The sequence below is a fragment of the Scyliorhinus canicula genome, chromosome 6 (assembly GCF_902713615.1).
Source record: "Scyliorhinus canicula chromosome 6, sScyCan1.1, whole genome shotgun sequence".
In the NCBI taxonomy this organism is placed as follows: Eukaryota; Metazoa; Chordata; class Chondrichthyes; order Carcharhiniformes; family Scyliorhinidae; genus Scyliorhinus; species Scyliorhinus canicula.
The window spans coordinates 102,676,698-102,692,981 of record NC_052151.1 but is presented as its reverse complement, the minus strand read 5'-3'; the positions used below and the strand labels follow the sequence as shown (position 1 = coordinate 102,692,981).

At 45.0% G+C, this 16,284-nt stretch overlaps 1 protein-coding gene across 2 annotated transcripts in view; it reads right to left on the bottom strand.

Annotated features, from left to right (window-relative positions):
- rspo3 (R-spondin 3) overlaps nucleotides 1-16,080 on the bottom strand; it is a 108,576-nt gene extending 92,496 nt beyond the window's left edge. Inside the window, exon 1 of one of the 2 annotated variants that reach the window (XM_038799764.1) lies at nucleotides 14,786-16,080. In XM_038799764.1, coding sequence (XP_038655692.1) covers nucleotides 14,786-14,882 — 97 coding nt within the window. In that variant the 5' untranslated portion in view covers nucleotides 14,883-16,080. The remainder of the gene's footprint in view (nucleotides 1-14,785) is intronic. The other variant, XM_038799763.1, reaches the window with a different exon arrangement.
- Between the last annotated feature and the right edge of the window lie 204 nt (nucleotides 16,081-16,284).

Below are 16,284 nucleotides of genomic sequence, written 5' to 3'. Positions count from 1 at the left end.
CTTCTCTGCCATTTCCCTATTTCCATTATAAATTCTCCTGCCTCTTCCTGCATTAGATGCACATTTTTCTTTGCTCATCCTTTCCTTTCTACATACTTCTAGTAACTTTTTTGAATATTCAGCACCCAACCTTGGTAATCTGCAGCCATGTCTGCAATGGCATTTTGATCTTACTCGTCCACTTCTAATTGTTCCATCAATTCATCTACTTAGCTGTGAATGCTGCTTGCATTAGCGTCTTTAAGCTGCCTTTTTAAATGATTCCATACCTTGACTCTATTTGATGATGGCATTTGTTTCTGCTGCCTTCACTTTTGTTTAGTACTTTTCTACTTCCCATTACCGGACTTGTTTTTTTTTCCTATATAAATTCCCTCTCGGATTCCTATCCATCTTACAAGCTAGTTTAAACCCTGCCCAACAGCACTAACAAATCTCCCTGTGAGGATATTAATCCTGGTCCTGATAAAGTGCAACCTCCTTGCACAGGTCCCACATGCCCCATGTTTTTTATGTTTTTATGTTTCTTTCTAGTTTGTATTCTTATTCTATTTTCCCTTTCTTTATCAGTTTCTTGGTCCTCCTTTGCTAGTTTCTAAAATGTTTCCAATCTACACGCTTACCACATTTGTTTGGCAACTTTATAAGCTCTTCCTTTGACCTAATATGATCTTTAAATTACTTTGTTAGCCACAGTTCACTCATTTTTCCTATTGGGTTTTTCTACCTTAAAGAATGTATACTTATTGTAAATCATGTACTAATTCCCTAAATACTAGCCATTGCCTCCCTTCAATCGTAATTAATTTTCCCAAACTACTACAGCTGTTTTCCCTCTCATGCCTATGTACTTTCCTTTGTTTAGATTAAAGACTCTAGTTTCAGGGTGAACTACATCGTTGTCAAACTTAGTGGAAAATTCGATCATATTATGGTCATGTCCCCTTAAAAGTTATTTTACAGCAAGATAATTAGTGAGCCCTTTCTCACTGCATAATACAAGATGTAAAATATCCTGCTCCTCAGTTGGCTCCTCAGCATACTACTCAGGAAAACCATTTTGTATACATTCCAGAATTCATCCTCCACAGCATTACTACTCAGATTTACCCAGACTATGATTACTATATTACCTTGCTACCTGCACCCCGATTTTCCTGATTTATGCCATATCCTACATCACCACTACTGTTTAATGACTTATAAGGGTGTCCTACCAATGTTTGCTGCCCTTTGCTGTTTCTTAATTCCATCCAAACTGTTTCTACATCTTATTTTTCCCATCTGAGATCCTCTCTCACTAATGTACTGATCTCTATCCCTAACTTTCACAGTTAATTCATTGCGGTGTCACTGTGACAATAATAAAGATTATTATTATTATAACATTTTTTCTGCCTGTCCTTCCTAAATATTGAATATCCTTGAATATTCAGCACCCAACCTTGGTAATCTGCAGCCATGTCTGCAATGGCATTTTGATCTTACTCGTCCACTTCTAATTGTGCCATCAATTCATCTACTTAGCTGTGAATGCTGCTTGCATTAGCGTCTTTAAGTTGCCTTTTTAAATGATTCCATATCTTGACTCTATTTGATGATGGCATTTGTTTCTGCTGCTTTCGCTTTTGTTTAGTACTCTTCTACTTCCCATTACCGGCCTTGTTTTTTTTTCCTATATGAGTTCCCTCTCGGGTTCCTATCTATCTTACAAGCTAGTTTAAACCCTGCCCAACAGCACTAGCAAATCTCCCTGTGAGGATATGAATCCTGGTCCTGATAATGTGCAACCTCCTTGCACAGGTCTCACATGCCCCAGAGCCAATCCCGATGCAGCAGAAATCTACAGCCCTCCCTCCTATACCATTTCTCCAGTCATGTGTTCATTTGTTCAATCCTCATTCCTATCTTCAATAGCATGCGGGACTGGGAGTAATCCTGACATTACTGCCTTAGAGATCCTGCTTTTCAACCTCTTTCCTAGCTTCTAAAATTTACTTTCAGAACCTCATCCCACTTTCTACCTGTGTAATTGGTACCAATGTGAACCACAATCACTGGCTGTTCACCCTCCCCCAGAAGAATGCTCTGGTACCAGGGAGGCAACATACCCTCGTAGAGTCACATCTATGGTAGCAGAAACTCCTGTCTGTTCTCCTAATTATTGTATCTTCCACCCTACTACCTGTGCAGCTGAGCTACCCCTGGCGCCATGAGCTTGGCTCTTGCTACACCCGTCTGAGGAACCATTGCCCTCACCAGTATGCAAAATGGAAAATTGGTTAGTGAGTGAGATAGACTCAGTGGACTCCTGCACTACCTGTCTGGTACTTTTAGACTGTTCTGTTGCTCACCGACACCCTCTCTGTCTGCATGGTCCTAACCTGTCACTTGTCCACCACTTTAAACATGCTATCCATGTAATTCTCAGATTTGCAGATGTATCACAGTGACTTCAACCATCGCTTGAGTTCTGAAACCTGGAGCTCAGGTTTCTGCAGCTGGTGACACTTCCTGCACATATGCTTGTCTAGACCATGTGAAGCATCCACAACTCATCATATGCCATAGGATGCACATTCCATATGGCCTAGCTGCCCTGCTGTACCTTGAGTTTACCTTTGGACTATTTACTATAAACTGAAAACTAGAAAATAGAATTACTCACCCTTACTCACCAGTTAACTCCTTCTCCTGTTGCTATAGGTGCCAAAACATACCGGAGCAATTTTCTGCTGTGTCAGATTAGTTCCAGTGTTTTAGCTGTGATGGAACAGCTTAGCTCAAGGTGCAGCTCCTTCTGGAGCACATAGCTTCAGCACTATGACTGCAATGTTACTTCAGCCCATAGGATTTGCTGTACCCAATGCATTCTGCCACTTCATGATGTTCCATACAGCAAATTGAACTGGCTGAAGATGGTGGAAATTCCAGGAGCAGCTGAGATAGAGCATCAAATTGCACTTCTGGCTGTAAATGTTTGCAAGCAGTTATTTTGCACTCACACGCTGGACTCCACCATCATTAAGAATGAGGATGTTCATGAGTCCTCCTCTGCCTGTTAGTTATTTAACTGTCTGTTACCATTCACAACTGGATGTGGCAAGACAACAGTACTTTAATCTGTTCTATTTGTTGTGGGACCACTTAGCTCTGTTTACAGAGTACAATCTGACCTCAGGACAATATGATCATGACTTAAATTTTACTGAATTGGCTACAAAGTTCAACATTCTGTTGGTGTCATTGCTTTCTGCTCTGCATCATTTGGCCATGTTTCCGCTGGCCAAAGATTCCTTCCAAAACATTATCCATTGCAATTTCAACACTCTTCATTAAGTACTACCATTGCTCATTTTCCTTCCAATATCCAGTCACACGTTTGCAGCAAATCATCATTTCCAAGCATCCAATCAGTGACATCAGCAAGAACAGCAAGTTACATTTACATATCACCTTTAATGTAGTAAAATGTACCAAGGTGCCTCAAAAGAGCAGTGTCAAACAAATATTGGCACCCAGCCACATAAGATAGTAGGAACACAAAGCTTGGTCAATAAATAAGTTTTACAGGGCATCCTAAAGGAGGAGAGAAAGGTTAGAGAGGAAGAAAGGATTTCTAGAGCTTAGCGCCATGGTAGTTGAAGACTCTTAAAATATTCATAAAATTAATTGTTATGAAATGTACATCCAGGGTGCTCATTTTCTGCTTCACTGCAGTCATGTGCCACATGGAGAAATGCAAGAAATATACTCAAATGAAGCTCCGGCATTTTGAGTCTAAAGTGTGATTATTTTTAACTTGTGGGAACCAGCAAACATAACAACCAATGATGGAACAGTATAAATTGGGGATGTGCAAGTGATCAGAATTAGACAAGTGGTGTGATCACGAGGGTTGTAGGAGAAGATTACAGAAGTATAGAGGAGTAATGCTATGGAGTAATTTGGAAATAAGAATTTTAAAATAGAGGCTTTGCTGAATGGAGAGCGAATTTCGGTCAGCAAACGCAGGGGTGAGCAGGACTTTGTGAGATTTGAATGTGGGCAGCAGATTTTTGATGGCGTCAAGTTTGTGGAGGATACAAGGTGGCAGGATGGTGAGGTGACCATTGGAACAGTCCAATTTTGGGGTAACAACACTATGGATAAGGGATTGAGCAGTAGATGAGCTGATGCAGGGTAGAGATGGGCAATTTTATGAAGATAGAAGTAGGCATTTTTTGAGATAGAATGGTAATAGGGTCGGAAGCTTAGACAGCACAGAAAAGATTGAAGTTGTCCAAATCAATGCAATAATAACGATTAGTTCACTATTGATGTTGTCTTTAAGACACTTATTAAATATTAAATATGCCTTGCCGAAGATTATTTATCTGATTTGAGAAATGTTGCCCCATTTAGGCTTCTAAATATTGAATATATTTACTATGGAATCCTAATCCAAAACAAAATGCTTTTGGAATAAATTTTGAAAGTATCAGACATTAACCATAATGGTTCATAGAAATCCCTGTGACAACACCATCAACTATCTTTAATGATCTAAATATTTCAGACCAACTTGTGACTGCGTGCATAGTAAGGCATTACACCTCTTTTAGATGGTAATAAGACAGCCTAATTTATTGAAAATGTCAAAATATTGTATTTTGTCGTCTTTAGTGTTTTAAATAAATAATTTCAAGGTAATTACCCGGAATTTTATTTTGAGTTGAATGAAAAATATAAAGATGTCCCAAAGATGAAATGGAAATTAAAGCCAAAATAAATCTTTCTCCCCATAAACTCATAATTGAATGCATTTCACATTGGCCTGATGGCTCATCTGACAAGTATCAGCTGTGCCTTGGGAACATCAACTTGACAGCCATCCAGACCCAAAACGTCAGCTGCATTCTCTCTCCACAGATGCTGTCAGACCTGCTGAGATGGTCCAGCATTTTCTGTTTTTGTTTCAGATTCCAGCATCCACAGTAATTTGCCTTATCAACTTCCTAATATTGTACAGCCAACTGTCAACTTGATTACCAAAATATTCAGTAGTCATATTTAACATAACATAGGAACGTAGGAATTAGGAGCAGAAGTAGACAATTCAGCCCTTCGAATGAATTCAATCAGATCATGTTTTCCTGGTCTCAAATTCACCTCACTGCCTGTTCCCATATCCCTTCTTTAAAAAAATCAAAACTATACCAATCTCCTTCTTGAAGCCATTAATGATTCAGACTCCACCGCACAGTGGGGCAGCGAGTTCACCACCCTCTGCAAGAAATAGTTCCTCCTCATCTCAGTTTTAAATCTACCGCCTCTCAATCTATATCTGTGACATCTCGTTCTAGATTGCCCCACAAGGGGGAACATTTGGTCTATGTTTACTTTACCAATCCCTCCTAGTATTTTATATACCTTGATCACATCCCCTCACGTTCTTCTAAACTCCAGCGAGCATAAGCCCAAACTGTTCAATCTCTTCTCATATGTCAACCCTTTCATCCTCAAACATAAACCTTGCCATGGAAATCCACAGTTAAAAAACAAAATTAGAAAAAACCCCACAAGAATTGGATACATCCTTGTCGCACATCAGTGCGTGCACCACAAATCAGAGCATCGCTCGAGGTTGAAGTTCAGCTTTGTCCTACATTGATTGACACTTAGGGTTGAATTCACCTGGCTACATTGTCGGCTGCCTTGGTCCAGATAAATAGGAGTGAGACTTTGCTGCCTCGCCGGTGTGTTCAATGCAGGCCCGCCTCCCTGTGCCAAGGTGAAGGGATCATCAGGCTTGGAAGATTCAGTCCCTCCATCCAGATGGACCTGCCACCTTCGATTTTGTTTACTGATGCATTGTCGAGCAGCCAGTGAAGCTCCCTCCACTCTAATTTGAGGGGCTCTTGTGGGTCACTCAGCTGTCTCAGCAATGCCCACCTGGGGGCTGCTGAGGCTCCAGAGCTGGGGGAGGGGACCATCATCCACCCTTCCACGCTCTCTTTCATAGACCAGTACGCGCGGAGGCGACCACTCAGAAGATTGCGAAGCCGGTCTCGCTGTCGGCAGCTACAGGCTCCTGACCCGGCTTGGCCTTGATGTTGTAGTTGGGGGGGGGGGGGGGGGGGGGGGGGGGGGGGGGGGGGGGCAGAGAGGGGATGAAGGTGGGGTCAGTCCAGCCTGTGTCTCCCTGTGTCAATCTCAGTTAGGTTGTGATGCGGTAACTAAGTACGGGGGCAAAATAACTAGCAGAGGGAATGGAAGTGAAATGAACAAAAGTTTCACTTTATGTCATGTTTAAATTGGCCGCACGGTAGTACAGTGGTTAGCACAGCTTCACAGCGCCAGGTACCCAGGTTTGATTCCTGGCCTGGGTCACTGTGTGGAGTCTGCACGTTTGCCCTATGTCTGCGTGGGTTTCCTCTGAGTGCTCCGGTTTCCTCCCACAAGTCCCGAAAGACATACTGGTAGGCAATTTGGACATTCTGAATTCTCCCTCTGTGTCACTGAACAGGCGCTGGAATGTGGTGACTAGGGGCTTTTCACAGTAACTTCATTGTAGTGTTAATTGTAAGCCTACTTCTAACAATAGTGATTATTATCAATAGTTGGGCATAGCATTCCACTGTGAAGAGGTTGTTGGATATGCCATGTGCTGTCACCTGAAGAGCTCCGAGGACTGGGAAAGTGAGAAAACTGGCAACAAAATGAAGCCACACAAAACACTGCTCCCCTGGGCTGGCTGCTTCTTAATGTTAAGAAGACGTCAGATATCTGATACCTCAAGCATTAGAAAGACTCGAGTCATCCAACTTCGGTGAGTGCGGATCTAACCACTGACTCGGATATCCAGCCAACAGCCTGAGAACTTTTTGGACTTGGCTTTCCACAACATTGGAGTTCGCCTCCGCCAGTGCTAAACTCGGGCAATGTGCACTGGCCTCCTGCAGAGGTTTCACACTGCTTAGCTTACGTGGGCTTCAGAGTCAGCTTTGGATCCGCCTTCAGTTGCACTGCCAATTTTGCATTCGATTATATCTAAAGGCCACTTTGCTCCGACGTGAAAACTGACGATTAGACGACAGTTTTGCCGAAAATGGCGAAAGATGGGCACTGCTTTGCGCTCAGCGGTTGTACTTGGGGTTTAGAGAGGTCCCAGGAGCAGCATAGAGTGCTTGCCTTACAATCAAGTGCTGTGGGTGGTGTTTAATAATGCGTCATGTCAGAATTGACTTCGGCAAATCGAAATAAGCCTGTGTGCTCCGGACAGCAGGCTGTTCCCCCCCCCCCCCCCCGTATCAATCCAGGTGGGCACTGTATAGGGTGACAGCTCCCATCAGCTGACATTACCCTGAGATAAGTAACACAATGTGGCGCTGCCATATTCACCATTTGCATTGATGTAAGGGAGACCTGCTTCAGCGCACATGCTGCATTCTCCCTGCTCAGAGGCATTTAAATAGTGTCGCTTGTTCGAGAGATCTCAGGCGGTGCATTACAGAGGCAGCGCGCGCTATCAGACAATCTGTGTCTCTGCGGACACATCCAATACATATCGCTGGGTCCCAACTGTTTAAAAAACAGCAGAGTTGTTACAACCGTGCAAGACACATGTATTTATTGTCGGGGTCAAATATAAAGAAAAGTCACGTTTTTAAACATCATGCGTACAAGCTCAACTTTGTCCCTAAACTGGAAAGGAGTGGCGATAAATCTGAGCATGTGTAGCCACCGACTGTGGTTCCGCTGAAGATTGAAGGCCTGCCGCATTACCGCAGCTAAATGGTGAGGAGCATGGCCATGATTCACGGTAACCGGGAACAGATTCACTGTAATCCGGGAACAGATTCACTGTAATCTGGGAACAGATTCACTGTAATCCGGGTACAGATTCACTGTAATCCGGGAACAGATTCACGGTAACCGGGAACAGATTCACGGTAATCCAGGAACAGATTCACTGTAATCCGGGAACAGATTCACTGTAATCCGGGAACAGAATCACTGTAATCCGGGAACAGATTCACGGTAATCCAGGAACAGATTCACTGTAATCCGGGAACAGATTCACTGTAATCCGGGAACAGATTCACGGTAATCCGGGGACAGATTCACTGTAATCCGGGTACAGATTCACGGTAACCGGGAACAGATTCACTGTAATCCGGGAACAGATTCACGGTAATCCAGGAACAGATTCACTGTAATCCGGGAACAGATTCACTGTAATCCGGGAACAGAATCACTGTAATCCGGGTACAGATTCACTGTAATCCGGGAACAGATTCACTGTAATCCGGGAACAGATTCACGGTAATCCGGGAACAGATTCACTGTAATCCGGGAACAGATTCACTGTAATCCGGGAACAGAATCACTGTAATCCGGGAACAGATTCACGGTAATCCAGGAACAGATTCACTGTAATCCGGGAACAGATTCACTGTAATCCGGGAACAGATTCACGGTAATCCGGGAACAGATTGACTGTAATCCGGGTACAGATTCACTGTAATCCGGGAACAGATTCACTGTAATCCGGGTACAGATTCACGGTAATCCGGGTACAGATTCACGGTAATCCCGGTACAGATTCACGGTAATCCGGGAACAGATTCACGGTAATCCGGGTACAGATTCACGGTAATCCGGGAACAGATTCACTGTAATCCGGGGACAGATTCACGGTAATCCAGGAACAGATTCACTGTAATCCGGGTACAGATTCACTGTAATCCGGGAACAGATTCACGGTAATCCGGGAACAATGTGAAAAACAGGGGGTGGGAATAGGTGCAGTGAGAGTGGTCTTTTTAATCTCTGCATCACCACATTCTAGTTATCTCCGCGTTTGGCGAATAGAGTTCAGTTTTTTTTAAGGTCGAACCCAAACCAATCGAGACTGAGCGCCGAAGTGCCCGGAGTCACTCCCCACGATTGGATCAGTAATGAATGTAAAGAGTTAGCTGGTATTATCAAGATTAATGATGCCGACACGATCTCCTGAGCGCCAAAATAAAACTTGGAACGCCACTCAAAATGCAAGTACCGATTTCTGAAGGTTAAAGCCAGACATTTTAATATTTCACTCCTCCCTTCCACATCGATGTAAACTCCAGATCCCGCCGCCCAGAAGAGGACAGACACTGGCTGCCCTGTTTGTGTGAAAAAAAAGTCAATGTTGTTTTTGTAACAGGAACTGTTGTTGTGTTTGGAGCCGGCCATTCCCGGGGCTGAGGAACGCCATGAATCACTTTTATCGTTCAGACTGTCAGTGGAAGCAATAAGCGGATCATAACGCTGAGTAAACAAATACCACAATGTGATACAACTGGTGGGTGTTTGGAAAGGCCAACGTTTCCCACGCGGACCTACCTTGGAGGAGGTGGGGTGGGGGAGGAGGCGGGGGAGGGAGGGGGGGAGATTCGGTCCCCCCCTTTTTACCCCAATCCACATAAAACAACACGTATTGTGACCATTTATTAATTTTCACAAAAGCATCCCCAACTGTTAGCGAAGACTCAACTATTTTCCATTGCGTGCTGGCATTGGGAAATAAAAGCAGCGGGGCCTTTAAATGGCCAGGTCAAACTGGCTGATAGATTTGTAATTCTTCTCTAGAATAACTAAACCAGATGTGTGGAATTATGAAGTGCTGTCCTGTGGGGTAGCGGCCGACCTGGGGCTTCCACATTGACAGCATGTACCTTGTTTGTGAAGCCACAGTTACATTGGCTCCTGATGTCTTGTTGGGTGTGGGATAAATGAATGTGGACTGGATCTTGCAGAATCAAGTAACAGCAATTCTGTGCATTTGTGTCACAGATTTCCACCCCCCTGTGTCAATGGCGCTCGATGTAAACCAGCGCAATAAATTGCAGTGGGTTCATACCGCGAATTGAACTCTTTAATCTGGGGGGGGGGGGGGGGGGGGGGGGGTGTTTGCCGACATTGGGCTGCTCGATATCGCCACTAAAGAGCTTTTAGTGTCACCGCGTGAATGGGTTCGACAGGCTGAGAAACTGTTACCTCCTCTCAGTCCTCTGCAGAAACATGTTTTATTTTTAAAGAGCCCTTTGCTTTCTTTCCCCGAGTTGACACAATGGGGCGGCGACACGGGCGACTGTGTGAAATGCCCAGATCAGCCTCCCACACGCTTCCTCGCAGCTCTCACTGAGAAACCGCCAATATTTCCACCCCAGTCACCTCGCAGACTGTGCTGCTATCCTGACAGCATCAAGTGCAGGAAATTAAATTGAAAGCTTTTTGTTTTCCTTACTGACTTTCATCCTCACGTTTCAGCTAAAAAGACATGTTATGTTTCCACTTCTTCAACATTGAAGATCAAGCCAACCGCATATATATTCTCAACTCTGCCGACTAATCTGACGGTTAGACACACCTCCGATTTTTGCCGAATTCTGGATTTTACTACAGGAACAGACCTTGCCGGTATAAGATCCCACTCTAACCCCAGTGCTTTGAAGACAAATGAATCTCAGCTGGGATGTTAATGTCTCCTCTCATCATCTCGGTGTCAGGCAAATCCAGAGGGATTGGAGACGATTTCCTCTCATCGAGATTTTCAGCCATTTGGGATTTATTTTGCCCACAGGCTAATCTCTTGCTAAATGCCATCGTTCAAACGCCCGCACCTTCATTATATTCACATTGACCAAACCTTCTGCCAAAACGTAGCGATCAAATTAATTGTAACTTTTGATTGCCAAGGACTGGAGGTACCCCCAATTCAATGTTGCTCGGAGTCATTAAACAGATCAGAACTGCAGTAACAGTCCGAGTCCGTTCAGCAGAGATTTTTTTTTGGGGAGGGGGGGGGGGGGGGGGGGATTAATTTCAAAATGAATTGTTTTCTCAAAGTCTTCAGTGGAGACACATTCTGGACGCAGACATGATTCTGCTGAACGGTCTCCCACAGTAAACACACATATGATCAGATGCAAAGGTTTGGGGAACGATTTGTAATGGGGTACCCCCCCCCCCCCACCCACCCCAATTATCCTTCCCTTTACAAATCCTGTTTTGGTTTGGTTTAGAAAATAAGACCAATTTATTTTCCCAAACAAGCCCTCTCTCCTGAACAGATAAATAAGCCGAAAACCAGCTTTATGTTGACGTGTTTTACTCCATTATCTTACACCGCCGCAAATAAAACCAGCGAATCGAAACAAGGAGACCAAGCGAACTATAAATAGGGATAGGTCAATCGGATTGATTCCAATACTGCTGCCTCACAGCTCCAGGGTCCCGGGTTCAATTCCAGCCTCGGGTGCCAGTCTGTGTGGAGTATGCACTTTCTCCCCGTGTCTGCGTGGGTTTCCTCCGGGTGCTCCGGTTTCCTCCCACAGTCCAAAGATGTGCAGGTTAGGTGGATTGGCCATGCTAAATTGTCCCTGAATGTACAAAGGTTAGGCAGGGTTACTGGGATAGGGTGGGGGAGTGGGCATAGGTCGGGTGGTCTTTTGGAGGGTCGGTGCAGATTCGATGGCCCGAGTGGCCTCCTTCTGCACTGTAGGGATTCCATGATTCTAAGTATATCTGACCACTAAATCTTGCATTTTAATCATGCATTTATGTTTGATTTGTGCCTACTTTGGGTTGGCAGCAGAATGAGATCGGTCACTGGTTTGTTTCTGAGGCACCTTTACATGTTAAAATCACTTTACAATGTTGGCACCGGAGCTAAACGCCTAATTCGGCAATGTTAACTTGTGTTAGAGACAAACATTGCTTTCTCTATCATCTGCATTATTTTGCTTTCCGATTGCCTGCTTTAAAATTGTAATGTTCTGAGAGATGCGATTGAACTAATATCGGGTAATGATAAGAGTGGTTTAAGCAAAATCCGGTGGTTGTAGCACTGACATTTTGGAAAATTATGGCTAAACAGAGTACTGTTAAAGTAGCAACCGCACCAGACAAAAGGCTGCACTTTTAGCAGCCATGCCCGGAGATCCATTTCGAAATAATATTTTACAACACAAGATGTCGCAGTAGGTGTTCGTTTGGGGAGGCTTATATATGAAAAAAAGCGAATGAACTTCCATGAAAAAGGGGGAGGTCTTCGAGCGGTGTTTTTAGCACAGCTAATCTAGGGGGCTGGCAGGCTGTAACAGGAGAGGCTGTTCTTCCCCTCGGAATTTCCCCGGAGACTCGACACCATAAACTGGAGCACCAGAACACATGTGGGCGGGAAGGGCTTCGAAGCGAGTAATGAATGTTAAATGGGACACGAGAGATGGCCCATTCCACCAGTTGAAGATATGGTTGTGACAATGGATTGCACAATAACGTTTCACTTGCATGACATTTCAAAGGCGGATAAAGGAAACCGATCCTTTCTCCACGGCCCCCAACTGAAAGTTTTATTTGGGGTTCCGTAAAATGTGTGGAAAAAAACGATGACAAAAAAAGCTGAGGAAGGCTCCAGACTGGTGGAAGCTAGAAACATTCGCCAGGTTGCTATCTATAGTAACCGGAGAAAGGTTCACGTCTTGTTGTTGGTTCTGAGTCTAATCTGAGCCTTTTCTTTTTCACTCGATCTCCCTCTGTTTTCTCTCGCTCTTCACAGCACCAACTCCCGCTCTGTTGAGGCACTGCCACTCCCCCTCAACAACCCCAGCCGTCCAAATCAAAGTTCACGTCACCCTTCCCTACTTTGCCGCAGACTCGGGAGCTGGAGAATGGCTTTCTTTCCTCTTGCTTCCTGCGCTTTCACAGTCCCAAGGTCGGAATGGTATCTCCGATGCTCGCTGTGTCTACCTCTCCTGTCGGCGGAGTTAAGATCTCGGTGTCACAGCCCCAAGGAGACATGGGTCAGTCACCCCCTTTACACTTTGCGAACAATGCAGTAGAAACCCAAAGATTGAACGGAACCGGAATTTCTGCCGTATTTCCAGCAAAGATTCCCGATGGACCGTGTAGAGCCCCGGGGAATTCCACTCGCTGTCTGGGTGACCCCAGAAGCAACGCTTCCACCGAGCGCTTTGGAAGAATTTGTGGCGCTGAGAACAGAGAACTTCACCTGGTTTGCTGAGGTTTTCCTTCCTTTGCGACACAACTTGATTGTTTCTCGGATATTCAAAGCCCAAATTTGTAAAGAAATAACAAAATCACGCCGCCACTTGGAATTCCACCATCGGGGGGTGGGTAGAGCAGACGGATTGTCTTTCTGTAGCTATGGGGGAAGGGTGAATACCATGAGGTAGCCGCATCCTTTTGAGCTCCTCCGCTTGTTTTACAATTGTCTTTCCTTTCGCAAGACTTAACATGAGAAGGTCGCTCAGGTTTAAAAGCAAATCCGAGGTGAGGGGGTTTGAGGTGGGGTTGGGGGTGGATATTGTCACAGATGATCACAAGAACTTATGAATGAGGCAGATTTTAGACAGGCTTTGACCATTTGAACTGTGAAGGAGATGTAGTTTTTCCGTCAGTGTTAAGATCCGAACTGAGTCTCACACACTGGAGGCTTTATGGATATTGCAGAAATCAAGGATCCGTTAAAAAAAAGTACACCCCCGTTATTTATAGAGTAGCTTTTTCGAAAAAGGTAATCACGGAAATTGCAAGAATCATCTCCAAAATCTGTCAGTTGGTTATATTTTGCTGTGGGGCCCTCTACAACACCTTTAATCAGTATATTACGGGGAATAAATACTGACATTAAAAGGTCGTGTGTGATGGTTATTTTCTCCGAAGAAAATAAACATACCGAGCACTTCCTAATACCTGAACGTTACAGCAATAAATATGAGATAGTCAATTTCAGTTCCTACAAAGCGCTAAGGAGAAGGAACCGCGAGGAGTGGCTGTCAGCGAGTTTCAGGTTACATGTAGTTGACCAAGAAGCGAAGTACTGAAATACTTCTTCAGTCAAACAGAAGAAGCACATTAGCTCCGCGATCTCAGGGCGATAAGCAAAGTGTCAAGTACAAAAGCACTCTCGGCCGCACAGCTCTATCCCATGAAGGAATATGCACTTATTGACCCCGCTCCGGTGACCTGATTACCCGCACCCTTGACCTACAAGTTTTTGCAAACGCTCACGGACGAGACTGGACGCTGAATGCTGCTGGGAATGTGTATTTGTTGTCCTATCAGCCGGCACCGCTTCCCCTGCACAGCTATTCAAACCGGCACACCGCAGCACACTCCCGCAGAGGGCAGAGCCACAATATCATGTTATCTTTATTTAATAAAACACTTCTCACAAACAAGCACTCAGCACACCACCCCCTTCAGTGGTTGGATTCCTGTCACTCCTAGCGCAATATCTTCTGAATCTAAAGGATTGAAACAGCAATGAACAGAGTCTGCCTCTGCATGCCCACCGGGCGGCCCCCCACCACTCACTGGCTCGCTGCCCCCCTCCCAGCCTTGAGAAGGGGCTTGTAATTCCCCAGCTCCTCACTGCTACAGCCGCCACTTGTGGGACTGACTGCTTTTCTTCTGATCATTCGAACTTTCCTCTCACTCAGTGCAGGCTGATTTTGGACATCACCGCATCTTGCAAAGATTAATGCTATTTTACAATCGACGTATTGAAGTGCCCCTTGACAGAAAAGTTAACTGGAGCCTTCTAGCCTCCCCCCTCCCCAACCAGCCCTCAAACTCCCGGCAAAGTGTCTTTGCTACGCTGATGTTGTGAATTTAGATGACAAACCGTGAAAGGGAACCGAGGGTGCAAAAGTTGAGGGGGGGGGGGGGGGGGAGTAGCGCTATTTGGAAATTTAAACAGGTGTAATAGTAATTCAAAAATAATCAAACTTACTTCGTCTGTGTCGCCTTCCTCTGGAGGCGTTGTGGCTGCCAATGTATTCCATACAGTTTAATAAAATTAGAACCACAGATAGCATTCGAAATTGCATAGTAACCTGCGGGTGATGTCTCCTAATAGCAGCTACTGCAGTGACTCGAGGCTCACTTTGGGAGGGGTGGGGGGAATCTCCGGGAAATCCTCGGCCGCAAAATCAAGTTCTAGCTATCGACGCGAATGTAGCAAGCAGAAAGCAGTGAACGGCAGCCTGTCCAGATCTATAGTGCTACAGCGTGCCGACAGATCTGATGTAGGGCCCCGGAATCACTGGCCCGAGCTGTGAGTAACATCTTGCAGCCAAGTGTTTTGGAAGCCTCCTCATAGGACTCGGAGTGCTGGGGTCTCACCTCTTTAAAAAGAAACGCCTTCGACAGCCCCACACCAGGTCCCGTCAACATCTGCTCTGCCGACTCCACTCAGACACTGTCACATTTAACACCTTCACAGCCATCCACTTCTCAACAAGCTGAACAAATGCCAAGTTTTTTTTTGCTTTCCCTCAAAATTTGGGTAAGCCTTTCTGGAATAATTTTCGAGTTATTTGATTGCAGTTCATCCAGATTCTTTAAATCACAGAAACATTGTTAGATCAGCAGTCTGGCCGAAAGAAATGTAAAAAAAAAACCCTAAATAGGCCTTTTGAATATCAGATTTGGTTTTGTGCCATTTCCCCTTTACACTTTTAAGGAAAAAGGCAGAAAGGCAAGATGAAATATCTTCAGACCGCCCCCCTCCCTCAGTGCTTATTGCAATCCAAACTCTTTCCAGTATTACTGCGATTGCTTCCTTCTGCTGGAGATTCCCGGTCGTGTCAGCTTCACGCTGTTGTGCTGAACAGCCTCGGAGCTTCGCAAGCCATCGCCTCTAGCCGTTCGGTAACTGCGGGTTATTCACTGAGTTGAGATCGCTGTCCTTCAATGAGAGGAGGTGTGTGGAGCGTCTGAGGCGGTGTCAGCAGTTGAACGCTGAGATTTCTCCTCAGTCCCAGCGCTGATGTCGTTCGCACTCTTGAGGGCGATGTGACTGAGGGAGAACAGCACTGAGCAGATCATATGACGCGAGCTGGCGCAGAGAATCTCGCCAAGGCAGCAAAAGACTGTGTAATATACTTGTCTTTTCTCAGTAAATATGGCCTGGCCTCGCCCCTTCTGCGCTGGAAGGCGTTTCTGTGCGGATTTATTGAACTTTTCCAACAAAGCAAAAAAAACACATCAATTTCCCGAAGACGGTTAACTTAACTTAACACCCCCTTAACAGAGGTTATTAGATATACTTTTCGTTGGGTTCCAGCTGCGTTTAAGTCAGTATTAACCCGTATTCCATGCGTGCGATATGACCAACAGGGCGATTTCATTTCCACTGCTAGAGTATTCCAATTCACAAGCTGTCATTGCAATAGATAGGAGCAACAATTGAATAACCACCCTAGCTAAGGCCACTGTAAAGGGAGGTCG